The 18781-nt window shown below is 46.5% G+C and overlaps 1 protein-coding gene across 2 annotated transcripts in view; it reads left to right on the top strand.

Moving 5' to 3' along the window:
• FMN1 (formin 1) overlaps window positions 1-18781 on the top strand; it is a 429794-nt gene that overhangs the window by 283771 nt on the left and 127242 nt on the right. For both annotated transcript variants that reach the window (XM_075530963.1, XM_075530964.1), the window contains one exon: window positions 6628-6748. In XM_075530963.1, coding sequence (XP_075387078.1) covers window positions 6628-6748 — 121 coding nt within the window. The remainder of the gene's footprint in view (window positions 1-6627; window positions 6749-18781) is intronic.

The raw sequence follows: 18781 nt of genomic DNA on the forward strand, positions 1-18781 counted from the left end.
GGCTCCTGGCCTAGCCAGGCTGACGGGTTTCTTTCTCACCGGCAGCAGCTCTGCTCGCCCCTCGCGCTTTAATGCTCATTAGCGCCAGATGTGTTCCGTTAATGCACCAAATTGTCAGATTCTGGACACTTGTCATTGCTGCAAAACACCAGATACTGAGCTAGTTGGTAAGTGAGAAAGGAGTAGGTGCATATATATGGTTATATCTGTATCGCATTTATCTGGAAAAGTAGAGACACTTATGAGGAAATATACTTTCTTTTATGGACACAAAAAGAAATTTTTAAAAGACAATTTGATCATAATCATTGGTAAAAATCCTCATAAACAGTCAATTCTCTCTGAATACATGCTTAATAGTGCCCTAGTTAAAATACCAAACAATTTTTAGAAGATTGCATTATTTAATATTTAAATCTTATATACATGGAGACTTGGACAAAAATGGAGGGGAACATTTTCAAAATAATCAAAAGTATATGATACTTTCATGTATTGTAGTGTATTATAAAATTACATAATGATTAAAATTATAGGATTGCCCAAGAAAAGATAAACTCAAGGGTACCAATGGGAAAACTCAGAACTGAACCTACATAAAAGTTAAATGAGAGATTTTAAGTAAATAGGAAGAGAACTAAATTAAAATAATCTCCTCTACCTTGTTCCAGAGACTAAAGCAAGTTTGCAAAAAGAGATTAGTTAAATGTAAAAGCATGCAAAAGACGAAATCATAAAAGACACACAAAAATATTTAGATAAATATTTATGGTACTTGAGTTTAGTTGGGAACAAAGTTCTTTCAAAGCATCCACACTGATACATAACCCATAAAAGGAAAGATTGATGACTTTGAATGCATAAAAGTTAAAAAAAACAATAAAGCTTTAGTACCTGATTAAAATTTTTAAAAAACAGTAACTTTAAGATCTCAAAAAATAATTCAAGCAAAACCTAAATGTTTAACATGCTGGAGAAAATATTTACAACATAAAAAACTCTTCAGAACCAATAAGAAAAAACAAGTTCCCCCTTCTCTCTGGGGCTGTAGGGAGTGGGATTGTCAAAAAGGGGCCACATGCAATTTACAGAAGATCAGTGGAAGTTATAAATGGCCAAAAAGCTTGTGTAGTAAGGTGAAATCTGGTTATATGATAAACTACTCATATCATTATTTACTCATCATCAGGAAAGTTTTTTGTTTTTAAAATGATAGAGCCTGAGAAAGCCAAGATAAGGAGGAATGAGGATTAACAATGGGCGACCCTTTCCTGGGCCATTATATACCAATGAGCAGGTATTCTCTGCTTCAGATCTCGAGGTCGAATACCACTCATGGTAGCCTGCCCTTGACTCACCAAGCCCTGACCTTCAAAAGAGCACTTGTGAAAATTTTACCAGTGATGTCATCTGCTTACCATTCGGTGTGCTCAGGTGCTGTCCCTACACGTGTCCTGTGTCCATGACAAGGGACTGTATGAGCTAACAAGATCTCCCACCTTCCTCTGTGAAAAGTTACAGAAATATGTAAAAAAAAAAACTCTCTGGGAATTTTTTAATGAATGAAACGAATAGACATTTGTATCATTTTCTTTGTAGTAATTTATAATGGCAACTTATTGGGGAGAGCATGTATGTCCAACTATAGAGACTAACCTTAAAGAGATGATGGCAGTCCCGTCGAATGGTATACTGCCATGGAAAGTAGGTAGGAGGAGACTGACTGGCGGTAAAGAGGGTTCTTGAATTGCACGTGCTTATAAGTAAAATAAGTAAATGTAAATACGCACGGAAAGGTGTCTGTGAAAATGTTTGAGTATATCTAGGAGAGCCTATGTTTTAGAAATTTTCATCTTCATTGTTCGGTTCCTAAGGGTAATGGACCCGGGTAACCTTTGCAGAAGAGAATGTGCATGGACGAAATCATTCAGCCAGGCTGCAAGCCCGGTGTTCCGCGGCACCTCTCGCATCCAGTCTTCCCTCATCCCCTCATCTGGCAGAGGCCAGGGGACCTTTCTAGGGGCTCCTCTCATCCCACGTGTTATTTGGCCTTTTTAGCAGTTCTCTCTCAGCGATTTTCCCTTGGCCTGGCCCTGCTCCATAAACCCAGAACTCACGCGGTCTCTCTCTCCGCGTCTAACGTGAGGACCCCCGCTCACTTGCTGAGTCAGATGTGTTGTGTTTTTCCACAGGGGAGGCCTTTGCAAAGAACTAGGTCTGAGGAGGTGAGAGCTGCTTGCAGGCAGAGGAGGGGCAGTGGGATGAACTTCAGGCGATTAAGCACGGCTAAGAATACAGGCACATACCTTGAGGTCTGGCTGCAGTGTGGCACTAGAATGACCCTGAAGAATCCTGGGAAGTGAAGTTTCTGGTCCCAACTTGGCGCCAGCAGATGTACCTCATAGTGGCTGACTTGCCGGCATCAAACGTGCTGCTGAAGAGGCTGAAATGTGCCTGTGACACATGACTCTTGCTGAAGAGAACTGGCCCCCGTGGGATCAACTTCACAGGGGAAGAGCTGCCGCCGAGGATCTTTTCAAAATTCGGATGGCCAGGCTGGGAAAAATACGAGGTTTACATTTCTGTGGTGCTCTCTTGGCTCGTGCTGCACAAACTGCATATCACTCAGCAAGAGTGTAGAGTTATATGATTTATTAAGCCATCCCCTCCCTCCAGGAGCCAAAGTGCTGATTTCCGTGCTTCGTGGGGATGAGCAATTAGGTGAGGAGAGGTGGCCCTTGCTCCGAGCTTCCTTCCACTCAGGCCGGGTGCTTAGTCCAAGTGCGGCTCTGTGGAGTTTAAGGAAGCCGGTCAGCCCTGTCCTTGGCACTCAGATTGAGGAGCTTTCACGAGAACTGCTACCCAGTCGATTTGCTCAGTACTTGTGTTAGTCTGAGGACTTTAGAGAAACAACTCCACAGAAATTCATGTTTAAGAGAGAGTTTTATATAAAGGTTAAGTGCGCATCAAGAAAACATCCCAATCCAGTGCTGCCCAAGCCCACAAGTCCAACATTAACCCATATGTCCAACACCAATCCACAAAGTCCTCCTCCATCTCACAAAAGAGGCGCAATGACGCTGATTGCAGGAGGAAAGTCGAGTGAATGAGTGTGTAAGCATCTCAGCGCTGGCAGGGGTATCCACACGGCTGCTCCAGCACCCAGGGCTGCATCGGGGTAGGTCCATGTGGCTTCTCCTCAGGGATGTCTTGCAGGAAGTGAGCCTTGCCAGCTGAAGCAGGGAACTGACTAAGGCAGCTGCACCCTGGTCCACCATCACAAAGAAAGAGACTCAAGAACTACAAAGGCAAGGCTCACCGAGCCATTTATCCCCCCGCCCTTCAATTAACTCCACATGCATTTATCAGCCAGGTTGGCACAATAAACTAACTTAATACTATTTTCTTTTTCTATCCCCCTCCACCCTCCCCTAGTTTTTAAAAAAAACTTGAAACCAGAATTGAGTGTGATCAAGAAGAGTTTCGGAGACTAGAAGGAGATTATGCCGAGCCCTTCCAGCGTGGAAGAGCTTGGAGCTTTGTGGTGAACAGCTCAGCTGTTGCTCCACCGTGACTCTTAGACGGAGCCCGCCTTCCATTGCTTTTAAAGAAGTATAGGACTATTTGGGGGCCATGGGTCATGGGAAATATGTTCTGAGGAAACAGCACCTAAATGCCTTCTCCTAACGTCCTAAGTGAAGCTACAGCCCTTGGAAGAAGGGGAAGGGTCCAAAGAAATCTTGAAACCAAAGAAAATAGGGTAAATCGTTACCTCCAGCTAAAGGCACACGCTTCCCTGAGGGCTTTCAGTGTTGGTGCTGACCAACTGAAAACTGAAGTTGATTCATACAGCACATGTTGTGTACTGCCCAGAGAAGGAGACACAGTTTTGATCTCCAGGGCTCTTGGGATACACTTGAGAAAAACTGGAGTCGGAGGGAATCTCGGAGGAGGTGTCATCTGTTTCGGGATTGGAAGGAAGGGTGTGCATGAACAGGAGGGAGGCGGAGGGCGTGGGGGGAGAGCTGGAGAGGGACCGTGTGGCAGACAAAGGCCTGGAGGCAAGCGTGTGAGAGGCGTCCTCTTCTGTCACACTGGGCCAACGTGCACTTTGGTGCCGCAGGCGGTAGGCTTGCGTCTGGGTACATTTCACCAGCCGTCCCAGAAATAAGAGTAGTTTCCCCCTCCAAGCTCTGATTTGGGTGACACAGAACTCATGCCATGTCCCACTCTTCACCCTGCTCGCCCACAAACACACCAGGGCAGTGTAATGTCATGTTTCATGGAGTAGCCTGACACAGAGGAAGTGCGCCCTGGCTGTATGTAAAGTAGTTTGTGCTGTACCAAATACTTTAAAAGTAAAGTGACGCTTCACATGGTATCTTTTGGTGCAAAGGCATATTCGAATAGTGCAAATTACATGAACTTGGAATTTCACCCCAGTATCACTTCTCCTTTATTAGGAACTGGATAGCAGGTGATTCCTATTTGTCTTACAAAGCGACCAGAAATAAGAGGTAGTGTGTAATAAATAAGGCGCCCTGACAGTGGCGTGGGTAGTCAGCTCTTCGAGCCCACCTGCCACCCTGCAAGAGAAAAATGAGACTTCGCTCCCATAAAGATTTACAGCCTCAGAAGCCCACAAAAGTCCCACTCTGTCCTCTAGTGTCACTACGAGTTACAATTAACTGACTGGTAGTGACCTTCGTACAATAAGTAAACGCAGACATTCAAATGGTCTCAAACCCAGAATGAGTCTGTCAGAGGTCAGACACCTTTTTAAAAATGAAACTGTGCCGGTCTCGTGATTGGATAACACAACTTCTCCACCTGTGCTCAGCAGCTCTTGAAGAAATGTTAGATTTTCCCCGATAAAGCAGCTTGGTGTCAGCCTCACCTCGGCAACATTTAACATGAAATGTCCATGGATTTCTAGATATTAAAATGTGCTCTGAAATGTTGACTGCCTCGTTTGGAGATTGCCACTTAGAGCCTCGAGATATTTGGGGAAATGGCTATGAGGTCTGCTGTGGACATTTGAGATTGCCTCCACACCTTCCAGCGATGTGCCTGTTGAATGTTCTGATGTCCCATTCTCCTCAAGCTGTACCCCGGCTTCTCTGCAGTCCCCAGCTTGTACTTTCTGTGTCTATTGCGCAGTCCCCAACACCAAAAAGAAAAGCTCGCTACCATCTAATCAATGCAAACTCACAGTGATCCACAGAAAGGAGAAGAACTGCCCCTTTGGGTTTCCAAACCTTTACATCTCTCTAAGGCTGCGTAGTGCCTGGTGAGTTCAAACCACTGACCTTCTGATTGGCAGTTCAGGTCATAACTAACTTGCCACTATGGGTTCAAATACAGGTTTCTATGGGAATCCCTTAATATACCTACTTAAAAAATTTTAATACGTCTTACCCTTTTTGTTCATCTTGTAATTTGTGGGTCTGAATTCTTGTAATTTGTGGGTCTGAATTCTTTTCATATTTAAAACTAGGCTGGCAAATTGATAAATTAGTGTAACAATAGCTGAAAATATAGTGGAGCACCGTATCTAAGAAAGTCCCAAATAATCCCTGAAAGAGGCCTAAAAACCAAGACACCTAGAAAAAAAATTCTTTTGTTGTTGGGCTGTGTTTCTTAATGAAAGCCTGGGGGAAGGAATTGGAGATAAGGGTAAGGTAGAATGAAGACTAGGGAGGTAGACAGACGCCAAATCGTAAAGTGCTTTAAAGCAATTTCAGAGTTTGGAGTTCGTCCTAATGGCAGTAGGAAAGATGGAATGTGGAGGAAAGCTGGCATAGTCACCCGAGTCGAGAGGGGAATAGCTGGAGGCAGCCTGAGAGATGCAAGATACGAAACTTGTATTAAACAACTCAGGGAGAAAACAGCGAGGCTGGAAAAGACATGTGAGGCTCAGTTTATCTTCCTCAATGCCCAACGATCTTATCCTTCAAGATGTTTCTCAGTTAAGATCCTCTGTTAGGTATAACTGCAGAGCCTGTCTAAACTATGCCCAACCATGCCCTTAGTAAGTGCCTCCTAAAATAAACTGAAGAGCATTGGGAAAGCCTTTAAAAATCTGTGAAGAACGTGGTCACATGTGCCTGCACACACACACACACACACACACACACAGCCTAAGCTGCACAAGTGGAGGTGGGTAACGGCAGAAGGATGGGTGGTAACCCTTTCCATTGCAGTACCTTTGTATCCAGCACCTTTCAGCTCCCCCCCACGGACATATCCAAAAGCTGACTTATCTAATTGCTAGCATGTGAAACGCACGCAGGGGCTTTCAATGTAAGTGCTTTCATGTGTTCCCCCAGTGCCATTTTCCATGGGAGTAGAATGCCCAAGATCAGAATGTATCTGTCAACGTGTTCGTTTGAGTCGTGAAGCAACACAGATTGTAACCCATGCAATAGCCAACGTCAATGTCAACAAAACCATAAGCAAAGTGTGAGCGACAAGAAGAAAGCTCTTTGAAAGAACCGCTCCAGAGTTGGGACCCACAGAGGAACATTGTTGTGATATTCATTCAAGCATCATTACAACTGTGTGCGTGTGATCTTGAGCGAAAGTGACGGTGAGGTATAATGTGCTTTGGTTTACCATCTCTTTTAGGAAGCAGGGACAGAAAAGAGTGTTTTCCCTTTGCCTGAGCCTCAAGATTTCTTCTTGGCCTCTCAAGTCAAATTCGAAGACCTCAGAAAAGATTTGAGAAAACTGAAGCGGCAACTTGAAGGTAATAAGACCGTTTCCATTATGGTGATACTAGCTAAGACTATTTTGGAAAAAGCTTTTTTTTTTTTGGTTTTGTTTTAACGTCAGCAGTTTTGTGTATTTTTTTTTTAAAAACTTTATTGTGAACCCGGTGAAGGTCTGCAGAGCAGATCATTGGTTTTACATTCAAAGCCTTAGACACATTTGGTTTCGTCTCATTCATCGCTATCCGTTCAAGGTACCACCACTTCCTCCCCAAGATCCCTGTTTCCATCCCTCCCACTTTTCTAACCCTCCTGAATGTTGGCTTTGGGGAAGTGCTGTCCTCTTGATCTCAAATGGTTGACTATTCTGAGGTATATGTCCCTCACTATTGTAATTGTTCCTCTTGCAGAACTTTCTACTGTCTGGCTGAAAATTCAGCTGGGGGAGTGGTGTGTGTATGTGGGAGTTCAGTTCCAGACCTAAGAATGACTACAGGCTATGGTCTTGGGGGGTGGGGGTCCACCAGCCTCTAACCAGTAAGCCTAGTCTATTTGAATGCTTTTCAGTTCTGTTCCACTACTTTTTTCCCACTCTTTCCTGGACCTTCTCACGTGATCCCTTTCAGAGCGGTTGGCTGTGCTAGCCGGGCACCATCTAGGTCTTCTGCACTCAGGCTCATGGGCCAATATTTGGTGTGGTCCATTAGACCCTTGAGCTCATTGTTTCCATGTGTCTTTCTATTTCCAACAGTCTTCTTGCTTCCAGACTCAGGGAGACTGATAGCTGTACTTCCGATGGCTGCTAAGGAGCTGTTAAGACAGCGGTAACCACTCGTCAAAGAAGGATGGGGAACATTGTCTTTGTGAACTGAGTTAGCCAATCGACCCTGGTGTGCCCTGCCTCTAAGACCCCGAGTCCCAGGGCCCAATGACTCACTCATTCCTTTAAGCTGTTTGGTTACGACTAAGAAATTTTCTTAACTTTGGTCCCGTGATGCTCCACCACATGCATGGTTGTATTTTTGCTGCGAAGGTAAATACACATACAATTACCGTGACGTTTTCAACCTTTTCCCCGGAACAGCCTCGGTGCAAAAGTCCAGTAAGGGACACATTAGCGCTCATGAAACTTTCCTTCTCTTTGGAATGTTGGGGCCTGCTCTCTTCTTCCACGTATATTTGCCCAGCAAGCACGGGTCGTCCAGTCAATTCTGAGTCATGGCATACCCATGTGTTAGAGTAGAACTGAGCCCCGTGGGCCTTCCTGGCCTGTCATCTACATGAAGGCAGACTGCCAGGCCTGTCTTCTGAGTTGCCACTCACGGGCTTCCAACAGCCCAGCCAGTGTAAACCATCTGCCACACCTAGGAATCCGTGTGTTTTATAACAGTAACGGTTTTAATAGCAGCAATAGGTATAAGAGCAGCAATCATTTATTCACAGCTTGGTGTGCTTCTGGAATTGTCTCATATTATTCTGATAACAAGCCTAATAGGCAGAAACCCTCTTATCCCCATTTTACTGTGTAGAACAAAGTCTTAGATAAATCATGGTCACACAGCTATTTGGAGACAGATATTTGGAGGTGGGATTTGAACTTCAGTCTTGGTCCAAGAAGGCCTACCTGATTTTCACAGTTTAAGGTGCTGCACCCCTCTCTCGCACATCCACACATGCATATGCGCGTGCACACTCACACCCGTCTGCAGTCGATGTGTGCACATCAGTCTAATAATGATGGTAAAACCCTACGGCAAAACATTCTATTTTGGTTCTATTTACATTTTTAATCATTCAAAACAATATGCTGAAAGCCCCCTTTGGGCTCTTTTAAAAGATGGAAATATGTCTCGCTTGGGCAGGAATTTTCCTCTGGCATTTCTAGAGCCTTGTGTTTTCACTGTAGAGACATCTCCTTATCCAAGAATATAAATACTTGCCTTGAAGCTTGTATGACTCTGGTGGAAGGGCTCTACAGAGGATTTAGAGAGTGTGTTGATGTGGAAATAGAGCCCAGAGCGCCAAAAAGGAGAGCTTGAGGAAATGAAGGGCTTCACCCAGCAATAGTTTTACACTAAGACATAAAATAAACATTTTTAAAATGTTTATTGTGGAAGGGTGCTCAGAAACCCAAGTCTCAGCACAAGGGCATCTTGGAAAGGGACGTAGAGCAGGAATGATCTGCTCCCGGTGGCGGGGGAAGCCATTTATTTTTACTTTGGGCATCAACCTTCTCATAAATAACGATCGTGGCCACAAGTGAATATTTTTGCCTTATAAATTACTTTTAAAGGCACGTGTGTGTTGCCCCCACCCCCGCCCCCGTTGATGTGGTTGAGAGTGAATTCCATCACAGAGATGCTCCCTATAGGAATATGACACGTGAACGTGTGATTGTTTTATTCCCTCTCCTAATGAAATGGCCGTGTTATCTCTGTCTGGAAAAGTGCTTAATTCTTGTTGCAAAACTACACAAACAAACAAGAGAAAGCGGTTGCATGGCCCTCTCTTCTCTCTGTCACCAGCAGCTCAGCGAGGACCCAAGCCACTTCTCAGACCAGCTGGAGGGACAATAGTGGCGAGGGAGAGCTGCCATTGTTTACCCTACTGGCCCTGCACGTCCATCCCCTCTGTCTCTTGGCCATGGTCAAGCCCTCTCCATAGTCTTGTGAGCAGAAACCCCATCTCTGTGTCTTCCTCTCCAGCCCTCCTTCCTAGGCCTCATCAGCGCCCCCTGGAGACCTGCAAAGCAGATTTAAAACAATTGCCTTCCTGTGCACTCCGGCTCCTGGGGACCTCGTGGGTGTCAGAGTAGGACTGTGTGCCATGGGGCTTTCAGGGGCTGATGCTTTAGAAGTGTCGCGCCACTTTCTTCCCAGGGACCTCGGGGCAGACACCCACCTCCTACCTTCTGGTTAGCAGCCAAGCAGGCTGGCTGTTTGCACCACACCCAGGAACTCAAAGGAGTCGCTGCTCTGTCCGTCCCAACTGCTGCTGTGTAGCAAGGCCCTCATCTGGACTTTTCCAGGCTGGTTCTTTGGGGAAGGAGACCGACAGGCCTTTCTCCAAGGGTACCCATGGATGGACATGAAACTCTGACTTTTCCACTAGCGATCAAGGGGAAGGACGTGGAAGAGCAGGGGCTCCTTCAACACTCCTCCCTTTGAAGTTAACTTACTTTCCCAAGAGAGGCTCTCGGGCATCATTCGCATCTCTCCGTAGTCAACGGAGGCTCGCTGCAGATAAAGAGCTTCTGAAGTTGCAGGAGCCGTCCTGGGAACATTGCCTCCATTATATATATTTGGTTCCTCTTGTGTATTAGACTCCGCCAAAAGATTTGAAGACCCTCAAAGGCAATGGGGCCGCGGACGGCTCCCCTCCCACACACAGTGAACATTTAAACAAAAAAATGCCCTGCTAATCTTGAGAGATGCCAGTGTTTGTAGCACATGAAAGGTACCCAGTAAATATTTAAAGAAAATACAGACCATAGGTCTCTAATGAATTTCCTTGCTCTTCTAAATGCCATCTGGCAAGATGGCCAGCGTGGTGGCTGGCGGTTTATTTCATCTTAGGTTCTCAGTCAGGTTTAAGCGCCCTTGCCGTCAGGCCTCGGTTTGAGCTTAGATTGCATGTTTAATTGAAGAGGACATAATTTTCACACATACAGCAAAGATTTGATGAGGCTCTGAGGTTTATTGTGGCCATTAAAATGCCGTGGCTGCTGGCAAAAGCCCAGAAAATGTCTAAAGCTAAACCAGATGTGATTAGCAAATTTCAAGAAGTATCAGGCCCCGGTTCTCCAGACAGGCTCAACCTTTCAGAAGAAACGAATTTTGAATCCAGTTACCCAGCACGGAGCGTTCATTGCACTGTCCTGCATGAGGCTCACCGTGCTTATGATGGGATGTGAACTCAAGCATGGTGTATCCGTCCTATGAAGGTCACTGATACATGGGGGGGTTGTGTCAGTAAGCATCTATCCGGGAAGACAAGACATTTGAAGGGCAAGTTTATGCAGGTGAACTAGCAAGGAAGGGATGGTAACAGCCGCTGGCATCTGAGTGACTGTGATCGATCAGCTGCTCGGCACGAATCATCTCCTGCAGTCCTCTCGTGAACCGGTGAGATAGCATGCGCTTTCCTAAGATGAGGACACCGGGGAGCGTGGTCTCGCGGGTGGCGACATGGCCCAATTTTCAAACTAAAGAGGACTGATCCGGCCTAAACGTCTCCGTCGAAGGTGGCGGTGGAAGCCACCGTCAGTGGAAACCACCAGCCGCTCCGGTCGAAGATCAGAAAAGAAAGGCGCGGAGTCAAATCGTAAAAGCCTCGCGGGAGCACACGTGGCAGAAGGCGGGTCCCTGGACATGGGCACCTGAGCAGCCACTCAGAGCCACAGAGAGAACTTCCTCTGCCTGGGAGAGGGTAAGGGAAGGACATGATGGGCGGGCTGCTGGAACAAATAGGGAGGGCTTTGTAGAGGATTGAGAATGTGCGCTTGGGAATAAGATGTTTCCATTTTTACCGGTTTGGTGTGCAGAAGAACGTGGCAAACAGCCTAAACAGAAACTCTCCCTTCCGTCATCTGTAAAGTGGGACAGTTTTAATGCCTGCCCTGTGGGAAATAGGGACTGCACGGCCCTGCGGAAGGGAGACTCACCACCGTCAGTGTCAAGTCCAACTCACACCGGCCACGGTGTCCGAGGCTGTCACTCTTCAGAGGAACAGACAGACAGCCTCCTGTTGCCGTCCCAGGTGAGTGTGAGCAGCTGACCCGGCAGTTACCAGGGTCGTAAGGGAGACGCCAGCGAAGGTGATTAGAAGTACGCTGTTTGACTGAAAAGGCTTCATTCATGAAGCCAGGGGCAACCTGGCCATGTTTGCAGTTTCTCTTTCCACAGAACTCGCCTCATTTTCGCTGCCGAACACGGCCGGGACCAAGCGCTTCATGCCTGGGAGTAGGCGCCACATTTGATTTCCTCTTGTCTAGCCCTGATGGGATGCTGGTCACAAGGTCAGCAGTTGGAGACCACCAGCCGCTCTGTGGGAGAAAGATGGGGCTTTCTATCCCTATAAGGAGGAGAGTCTCTGAAACCCACAGGAGACACTCTCCTCTGTCCTGTAGGGTTGCTATGGGCTCACTTAATGGCCGTGATCTGGGAGCTTGGGGTCCCTAAGGGAGATAATCATGTTTATTTAATTGATCCTATAACACTCTAAACAACAGCTGAGGGGCAGAGACAGAGGCATAGGTGCATCCTCTCTTACTCTTTGGTCTTGGGCTCGGGCAAGACCTCTCAAGATATTCTTAAAGTAGGGCAGAATCATAGCCTGAAAGAGGTCCACACCCTAAGACCCAGCATTTGAGACAATGCTAGTTTACATGGTGAAAGGGCCTTTGCAGATGTGACGAAGGACGTGGATGGCAGGAGAGGTACGGACTATCCTGGGGTGTCTGGTTCCATAGAGGTAGCATCTTGGGATCAGAGGAGGAGATGTGACACTTGAAGAATGACTGGAGACATACAGTTACTGACTTTGAGGATGAAGGGAGGGGGCCAGGAGGCAAGGAGTGAATTGTCAAGAGCTGGAAAAATGCTTTCTTTAGATCCCTCCGAAACAACTGCAGCCCTACCTGCACCTTGATTTTTGTGGACATATGGAACGATAAGGTCACAAAGCCGTGCTATTTTAAGCCATGAACACTGTGGCTATTTTAAGCCATTAACCCCAATAAGACATGGATACACTATGCTGCAAGTCCTTCATTCTGATGGTGCTGCTTAATACCTGTGAGACACACACACACACACACACATCATAAGCATGTATGAGCTAAGCTCGTAAATGTAGGCCCTCCCAAGTGGTGGTACACACCAGTATTACATGAAATGTTAATTTCTGCTCTCGCAAAAGGCTTCCCTGGTTAAGTAAACCTGAACATAATCTGTGCTAAAAAATCTTATTATAGTAAACATGAGCTTACAAGAGACCCAGAGAGTGTTGAACCCTGATAATATAGACCTGCCCACCTTCAAGCATGAAATGTTATTCCCCCCCCCCCCCCCGACTAAAGACTTAGTAATATCTCACAGAACATACATTCTGTGAAATACAGCTTAAGACAAAACCCACTGCCAGCAAGTTGAGTCGGATTCTCTGTAGGGCTTCCACGATTACAGATCTTCCTGGGAGCAGACAACCTCATCTTTCTCCCCAAGAGCAGCTGGTGACCTTGACCAACCCCCCGCCCCCACCAACCTTGGGGTCAACAGCCCAACACCCTACAAAGCCATACTGATAGCATAGAACATTTTAAATAAAGCATCTCTCAGAACACTGTTGTTGGTTAAATTATCACCACCAGGTGATCCTCACAGGGTGATCCTCACAGGGTGATCCATCACAGGGTGATCCTCACAGGGTGATCCATCACAGGGTGATCCTCACAGGGTGATCCTCACTGGGTGATCCTCACCAGGTGATCCATCACAGGGTGATCATCACAGGGTGATCCATCACAGGGTGATCCATCACAGGGTGATCCATCACAGGGTGATCCATCACAGGGTGATCCTCACAGGGTGATCCTCACAGGAAACAGTGATGACCGTGACCCTTAGGATCGCCCATCACATGCCCCTGGTTGCACTGTCTTTGTGAGTGTGCTCTCCATGTAAACAGACACAGTGGGTCAAATCCTCACAGACGAAGTAAGTAAAGTGACGCGCGTGATTGTCACAATGATTCTGGTGTCATCTCCTCTAAATCCCCACTTGTTTGGGCATGACCTGGTTCATTATTCTGAAAATTCCATCCTGGTCACAGAAGTAAGAAAGTGAATTCTATTGGAACCTGAGACCGAAACCACCAAATAGGCATTGAGAAGCCTTCATGCCCTGGCAGGCTGATCTCAGAATAACAGTTCATGGCCCTTCTTGGCTAACAATAAAATCCCCAAGCCAAACGCATTGCCATCGGGTAGATGCTGACTCATAGGCCTTATGACTACCAAATCGACTCCTGTTTACTAAATCTCACATTATCAGCCCTATTATTATTAAACAATGAAAACGCAAGTAGCCATTAGCCCTCCAGATACTGAGAACATGAGCTGAGATTCAAAATGGTATGTGTGTGTGTGTGTGTGTGTGTGTGTGTGTGTGTGCGTGTGTGTGTGTGTTGATTCTAACATGATTCTGATGCTTTTTAAAGGCTGTATATTTGAATATATCCGTTCTTCTGGACGAGCTAGAAGATATTTAGAACTTAGACAATTTTGGAGAGGCCAGAGTCTCCACTGACCTTTTGATAGCTGCCATCACTGCATCTATCCTAACACCTTTAAGCCTTTGCACTGCTGTGGTAAATGCCTCGTATAGGCACCTGGAGAGCATTAAGGTTTTTCATGATAAGTTTGAAGAGGAATAGTCTTTCTAGACCAACTGTATATTGAAGCGCGTACACTCATCTTTCTTGGGCATTTTCATTCCCTTACTTTAGTGCTGTGACTGGATGAGGCAGGAGCTATTCAGATCAACTCTATTTTGTCTAGACCAGTACCTGTATGGTCCACCTCCAAATCTGAATTACAAAAGGTTATGAACCCATATACACATCAATAGCTCGAGAAAGAGAGGTTTCTTTTTAAAAAAAATCAGATCTGCTATATGAAGATGACAGAGTGAAGTCACTCATTTAATTCTGTCCCTTTTGAAAGGCAGACCAAAAAGATTTGTGGAACAGTGATGTGGAGACAGGAAGGCACTAGAAATGCAATCCGCCAACATGGAGGCACAAAGGGAGAGATGGCACGAGCAGGCCCCATTAAATTATTTGTATATAGAACTTTCATTAAACATTTAAAAAACCAAAATAGCACAGTCCCTCCATGTACACAAACCTACACTTATAAAACTAGGAAGCATGCCTATTTAAAAATGGCTGTTTACCACGAGCCTGGGCAGAGAGTGATCTAGTGGAAATAGTTTTAACAATTTAAACATACATATGAAATTTTGACAGGCAAAACTAGATGAAGAAATAAGTGAACATCAAATTTCCTTCTAGGTAGGTAGATTAATGAGGATGAACAGTGCCGTTTTGATTTTTAAGCTAATGTATTCTTTTAAACGTTCATTACTATGCGTCCGCTGGACTGTGAATATGCTGGAGTGCCTTGACTGTGTGGAACTGTGTGGTAAGCGTTGACTCCTGTCTCCTGCACAGTGGAAACAATTATCTCCTCTATCACTTAACTCACTTAAGGTAATGAACAAATTAAGAGTCCGGGGAATGAGTGGGTGAGATAATATGGCTGAAGCAGTGAAGGGCGTGGCGGGAGGTGGAGTTGAAGACTCAGCGCGGATGGCCATGGAGCACCCACAGGAGAACTATCATTAGTGCGACGGGGAGGGGTGATGAGGGAACTTTGCTGCTGTAGAGCAAAGCTGAGGGTTGAACCAGCATGACAGGTCCACACAGCATCTCCTGCATGGTCTTGCCCTTGACGAGTTTTGTTTTCAATGTTATTTGAGGGTCCTCTCAGACGTCAAAATTCCATGTGCATCTCTCTGATGTCCTTCTGTCTTCCTGTTACCCGGTAAATTGACTGTGGGGTGGACTCTAGGAAAGCTAATAACTGGCAGTATTATTCCACTAACGGATGTTTCACTTTGAGTCACTGGGCGTAAAGAAGGATTCTCTCACCGGTCCCCAGTCCAGCTCTTTGGTGTAGGTTCACCCTGTCACCATCCTCGGTGACACTGGCTCCTCCAAGGTTAGGAATCCATATATCTGTCTGTCACTCAATCCAAACATGACCATTGGCTCTGCTCTATGGAGTTGGCCACGTGCTGATGTCACTTTCAAGTATTCGTTCCACTGAAAGAGCCACAGGAAGTGTCTGGGGGCCCACAGAACTCTCCCTATGAGATGGACCTGAGTTCAAACCCCACCATAAAACAGCTGAGCCACATGACTTGGACTCTGACTGAAGATACGTAGGTATGTTTTGGTTTTTCTGAAACCATTGTCATCCCAGAATAAGGGTCCCATAATCACCCCCAGGACTGATCACTTACTTTCCCCCAGCGCCCAGCTACCCTGATAAAAAGTCGTTCTCTTTGAAGGAGGTTAAAAGAAGGATTCACAGTATGTATTTTGGATAGTTACAAAGGCTCTCACTCAAGGGTTATGGCTCTCTCCTTCCTTCAAGGCATCCTGGGTCTTCTGGCACACCTGGGTCTGGGAATTAAGGTGCCGTGGCTCTCTGCGACGGTGATTCCAGTTAGACTCCATTAATTTGACCTGGAACTTGGGAAATTTGAGCTGGAAATAGATTGGAAGTTAATATTATCCTAGACGATGAGGGCCCCTGTCGTCAGCAGTTCTGTGATAGCTGCTCCCCCGGTCCTGTCGACACAGTCAGAGTTCTACTCAGAGGTAGTGGTGATGGTCAGTTCTAAGGAAACCCATTCTGACACCTAGGGACTCCGTCCGTGCACAGTCGAAGTGCTTCCGTGGGGTTGCCAGGCTGTGACATTTCAGAAACAGATCCCTAAGCCTGCCTTCCAAGGTGCCCCGTGAGTGGGTTCAAAGGCCAATCCTTTGACTAGTAGCCAAACCCTTAACTGTGCCGCGTAGAGACTCCGCACCCAGGGGCAGGGGGCGACATTGGAGCAGTCACGCGGACCCACGTGTTGACAGTGTGGGGATGTACTTAGAGATGCCAGGGTTTAATCGATACCAATTCAGGAGACCCAGTTAAATGGGACTTTCAGGTAATGGAACGTTGGGGGCAGGGATGGTGGTGTGTCTCCAATATTGTATGGGACCTACTTATATTTGCTTTTCTCAAATTCAGCCTTAACTTGGTGCCCTGCCTTTTATCTTCTGTCTAATGAGAATTTAAAAGCAACAATAAAACCAAGGGCAAGTTGGTTTCCTTTTTTTGTTGTCAGCATCCAGTGGCAATTCCAAATAATGTCAGTCATAAAATTCCTCTTTCTTGCCAAGGTTGACAGGGGACACAGGTTCTGGCACTGTGTCCAACATGGGGGGTTGTCCACTTCTATCCCTAGTGACAGGAGTTAGCGTGTAATGAGTACTACCTAAATGCCAGCACCTTGGCTTCTCGCATGTCTTCTTCCTTAACACGACTTCAAGGAAGTGTGATTTCCTTGCTGTGTAACAGGCAGAGCTGCGGTTTGAACCAGGCTTGCTCGATGACCAAGCTTGTGCTCCTTCGCCTGGGCCAGGCTCAGGCTTCGGTGCCTACAGGGCAACCTGAATGCTACACAGGAAGACGGAGCCCCTCTTCGTTCTCCACTCCGTCCTCTACAAAGATGCTGCAGATAACAACCGGGTTTGGGTATTTTCTTGTCTCTACTTGTAACTGCTCTGTCTGTTGTGATCTCTGCCCTCTCACCTCTCGCCCGTCAATCTCTTTCTCTTAGTTTCTTTGTCGCTCTGTCTGTCCCTGTCCCGGCCCACATGTCATCCCTTCACCAGCCGGGAGATAAGCAAAGTGCGCCGTGGGCACCCAGACTAATCGCACAGGACGCCGGGGCCACCTCGAGGCCACTTGGACAGGTTGGACCCCTTTGTTCTGTCTTCCGTGACATGTAATTGGGGAGATTCCATGGGATGGGGCGTCTGACGCAGACGAGCAAGGTGAGGGAAGCTCTCAGGCCTTGTCAAGTCGCACTCAGGGCAGACTGCTCCTCCTGGCTCAGGACCAGACTGGCTCCAAGGGGGCGAGCTTTCTCTCCAGAGGAGGATGCCTTCCCTGAGAGACGGGGAACAACTGGGATTCCTGACGGGAGCGAGGACCTGGTGTGAGCTCTCTGGCGTCAGCGGAGAGGGAGCAGTCGCACAGAACACTGATGCAAGACTTCCGAGAAAAGAGGGCTGATGGAACACACATTTCGGGTTTGGCTTTCGGTCCCCCACCCCCGATTACCAAAAACAAGTGAAGTGAGTTCTTTTCAAAGCCTTAACTCACAAGCACCGGGCAGATGAGCAAGAAAACCAAATGCAAACTGTCTGAGGCTCCAAACGACGCAGACATGGATTTGGCCCGCCCCGGGAGCGGGGAAAGCTGAGAGGCCATCTGTTTTACCGGAAGAAAATCCTATTTTACCAAAAAGGTGTGTACCTTTATGCATCAATATGTATAGCATCACCAAAGTGATGCAGGACACGGGTTTCCAGTTTTCAAAGGTCCTCGGAGAAGCCTGCACGACAGAGTAATACAGAACCAAACACTCCTTTAATATGACGTTGGGTTTTTAATTAATGTGAGGTTTAATATTTAAATTAATGTGAGGTTTAATATTCAGATTTTAAAAATTATACATTTCTAGAAAAGGAGGGGGGTGGATAGGATAGCGCACACAAGGAGAATAAATCAGGAATCAGGGTGGACTCGGACTTTCCAACGATTGCACTGGTGGCTGGAAATGGATGATCATTAGCTTCAGACTCCAAAGGCAAGTTATTCCCACTCCAGATTCCTAAATGTCACTCCAGAATCCTGTATGTTACCAGACAGTCGTCAGTCAAAGAGGTTATCCAATTAACACACTGCATACATGTTAGGTTCTCAAGAAGCGATTCTCCTTCAGGAGGCGACCAGAGGATACGTCCTACCAAGAAAGAAGAAGACCCGGTCAGGAAATAAGGAGACCAACCAAGACGGGGGCTCATGGGAATCTCCAGGACAGAAGACCCCGGAAGAAAGCCAGGCCCAAAGAGCAAGCATTCCAGATCAGAGTGAATGGAAACAAGCCTGGAGACATTGTTTAAGGAGCATGCACTTAATGCAACTTACGTCTCTGAACATCTCGACAAGAGATGTGCACCGCCAGCAATGGGCTGGGGTTGGCGTTCGCTTAGCGCTGAAGGCACAGGAGACAGAACAAAGCTGGTAAAGAAAGCATTCGCTTTGGAGATGGCCGTGGGGGAGGAGAGTTGGTGCCTCACATGCAGGAAAGGTGATCAGAGTTAACTATTTGCCCAGTCCAGTGAAGTGAACAGGAATGTTGACATGAGAAGGCAGGGATGAG

The sequence above is a fragment of the Tenrec ecaudatus genome, chromosome 14 (assembly GCF_050624435.1).
Source record: "Tenrec ecaudatus isolate mTenEca1 chromosome 14, mTenEca1.hap1, whole genome shotgun sequence".
Taxonomy (NCBI): Eukaryota; Metazoa; Chordata; class Mammalia; order Afrosoricida; family Tenrecidae; genus Tenrec; species Tenrec ecaudatus.